The sequence below is a fragment of the Solanum pennellii genome, chromosome 4 (assembly GCF_001406875.1).
Source record: "Solanum pennellii chromosome 4, SPENNV200".
In the NCBI taxonomy this organism is placed as follows: Eukaryota; Viridiplantae; Streptophyta; class Magnoliopsida; order Solanales; family Solanaceae; genus Solanum; species Solanum pennellii.
This window is the reverse complement of record NC_028640.1, coordinates 51609823-51612339: the sequence shown is the minus strand read 5'-3', so window position 1 is coordinate 51612339 and position 2517 is coordinate 51609823. Positions and strand designations below refer to the sequence as shown.

General features: G+C 41.8%; 1 protein-coding gene across 1 annotated transcript; it reads left to right on the top strand.

The window, feature by feature from the left end:
• The first annotated feature begins 1663 nt into the window (after window positions 1-1663).
• On the top strand, window positions 1664-2277 carry LOC107016753. The gene is made up of 2 exons (XM_015217126.1): window positions 1664-1795; window positions 1906-2277. Exons 1-2 carry the CDS (start codon window positions 1664-1666, stop codon window positions 2275-2277), a joined length of 504 nt encoding a protein of 167 aa, XP_015072612.1.
• Window positions 2278-2517: the final 240 nt, after the last annotated feature.

Below are 2517 nucleotides of genomic sequence, written 5' to 3'. Positions count from 1 at the left end.
TAATTACTAACTAACCACCAAACCTTTTAATTAATTAGTTAATACCAACTTAAAAATGTGTAGGAAAAGGACCCTCATAAATGAGACCTCGATCGACGGTCCGTGTGTCAGTCGACGGTTACTGTGCCCTTCCGCGCTGCACATCCACCGTTCTTATCACAGACTATGAAATTGGGCCCTTTAAGGAATTGACTATGTTTTGATTGAAGGTTTGCCACGATGCCCCGTCGATCCACATACGGATCGTCGACTGCATCTCGTAGTTACACACTGCCTAGGCAGTGGTGACACCAACGTGCAAGGGCTTGGCCCTTGGTTGGTCCTTGGTTGGTCCTTGGGGAGTCGTACCCAGACATTTCAACCATGAATCGAATTAAACATATGTTAGACACCCTTCCACCAATTTTCATGGATTTCTGACTCCTAAAACCTAGTCAAATAGGTTAAGGCACGCTAGTACCTCCTAAAACTAGTTTCCGGACGTCATGGACGTTCTTGGACGTTTTGGTTTCTAGACTTCCCGAATGACTTATAAACATTAAAATAGGCCTTAATATAGTGTGTATACCTTATGACACTTATATAAGGATTTAAGACACGTTTTGGATTTTTGAAGTGTTACATTTGTCCCAACATCCATCTTTACTTTAGAGGCTTCATAGACAGATAACATTAGTTCTTTTGTCTTATTCATTTCAGTTTTATACGTTCAAGACTTAAGTTACCATTTTGGTTAAGTTAATACTTTAAAGTTATTGTCTTTAAGTTATTTCTCTTCTGTTTAACTCTTCTGCCGAGTTAAGAAAGCCAGACCAAGGGTTCTCTTGGGGTCAATAATGCTCTTCTAGTGTCGGTCACACCCAGGGTGTAGGATCGGGGCGTGACAAACTTGGTATCAGACAACAAAGTAAAAGAGTCCTTGGGAGTCTATGAAGCCGTGTCTGTAGATTCTTAGTTATTAGTGTGAAGAGTGCCACATCTATAATTAGGAGGCTGCAACATAGAAATTCCTAACTTCTTTCATATTTCTTTTCACGCATTAGAGTTTATCTCTAAAACTCTCTCTCTACTTCTTGCTTGCGCATGTTTGAGATAACCATGCCTCCACGTAGAGCAGCATGATCGTCCAGCTAGGAGGAATGTTGAACCTAAGGAAGAAGAGTTACCTATTGCACCGGAAGTGCAACCTCAAGGGGAAGTTACCAACATTGAGTTCTGTGAGGCTGGCTATTAGGATGATGAGTCAAGATGTGACTAACCAAGTTGGTCATAAAGAGGAGCTCGAAAAGAAGGGGCTGACACTTTGAGGATGAATTCCCCAAGCTTTACTGGTTCGAGCAATATTGAGGATCCATAGAATTTCACCGAGGAACTGAAAAAGGTGTTTGAGGTGATGCATGTTGCCAACATTGAGAGAGTTGATCTAGTTGTGTATCAACTCAAGGGCATTAATAGAACTTGGTTTGATTAGTGGAAATAGGGTAGATATAAAGATGCACCACCTGCGAGTTGGGCTTGTTTTGAGGAGACCTTTTTGGGGTGTTATTTCCCCCAAGAACTGAGAGAGTCCAAGGTACGTGACTTCCTCAAACTTAAGCAGGATTCTCTAAGTGTGCATGAGCATGGGTTGAAATTCACCCAACTATCTTGTTATGCTCTGTAGATGGTTAAGGACATGAGGAGTAGGATGAGTTTGTTTGTTGCTGGATTGTGTCGCTCCTTAAGCAAAGAGGACCGGGTATCAATGCTTATTAGAGACATGGTCATTTTGAGGTTGATGATCTATGTGCAGCAGGTTGAGGAGGAAAAGCTAAGACATAGAGAAGAGTTCAAGAAAAAAAGAGCTAAGACAGGTTTGAGTCTTGGCAACAGAAGAATAATGACAACTGGTCATCCTAACAACAGAAACTGAAGGGCCCTACTCCATCATCTTCTAGTGCACCTGCACCTAAGAACAATGGTGAATACTATAGGCAGCGTTCCAGAGTTAATCCTTCCTATTCACAGGGTAGCATGGCGCAAAGTGGTAGTAAGCCTCCTGCCTGCGCCAAGTGTGGTAGAAACCACTCTGTCGTTTGTTGTGAGGGCTCTGCGGATTTCTTCAAGTGTAGTCTGACAGGGCATTTCATGAGAGAGTGTCCAGAGAATATGCAAGGAAATGGTAGTGGGGGAAATAAAGCCCAGTCTTCTTCAGTTAGTCCACCAGATAGGGCTGCACCTAGAGGAGCGACTTCCGGAGCTGGTGGGGGAACAAATCGCTTGTATGCTGTCAACTAGGGGTGGCAAATGGGTAAATAATATAGGTATCCAACTCATTTGAAAATGGGTAAAACGAGTAATACCCATATTACCCATTTAGTAGTTAAATGGATAAAATGGGTAAAAGCAAACAAATAAAATAGTGATAAAAGTTTGGATGGTAAAAAAGTGTTTTATTTTTAAAAATCTACAAAAAATCATGAAGTGTTTTTTACATTTAATTTGGGATATGGGGTGGTAGGGATGGGGTGGGGGTGG

What these genes read in the sequence shown, in the direction of transcription:
- LOC107016753 (XM_015217126.1), top strand. Translation starts at nt 1,664, where the DNA reads ATGGTTAAGGACATGAGGAGTAGGATGAGTTTGTTTGTTGCTGGATTG. An exon ending in TGATGATCTATGTGCAGCAG is followed by an intron (nt 1,796 to 1,905) that starts GTTGAGGAGGAA and finishes TCCTAACAACAG; the next exon opens with AAACTGAAGGGCCCTACTCC.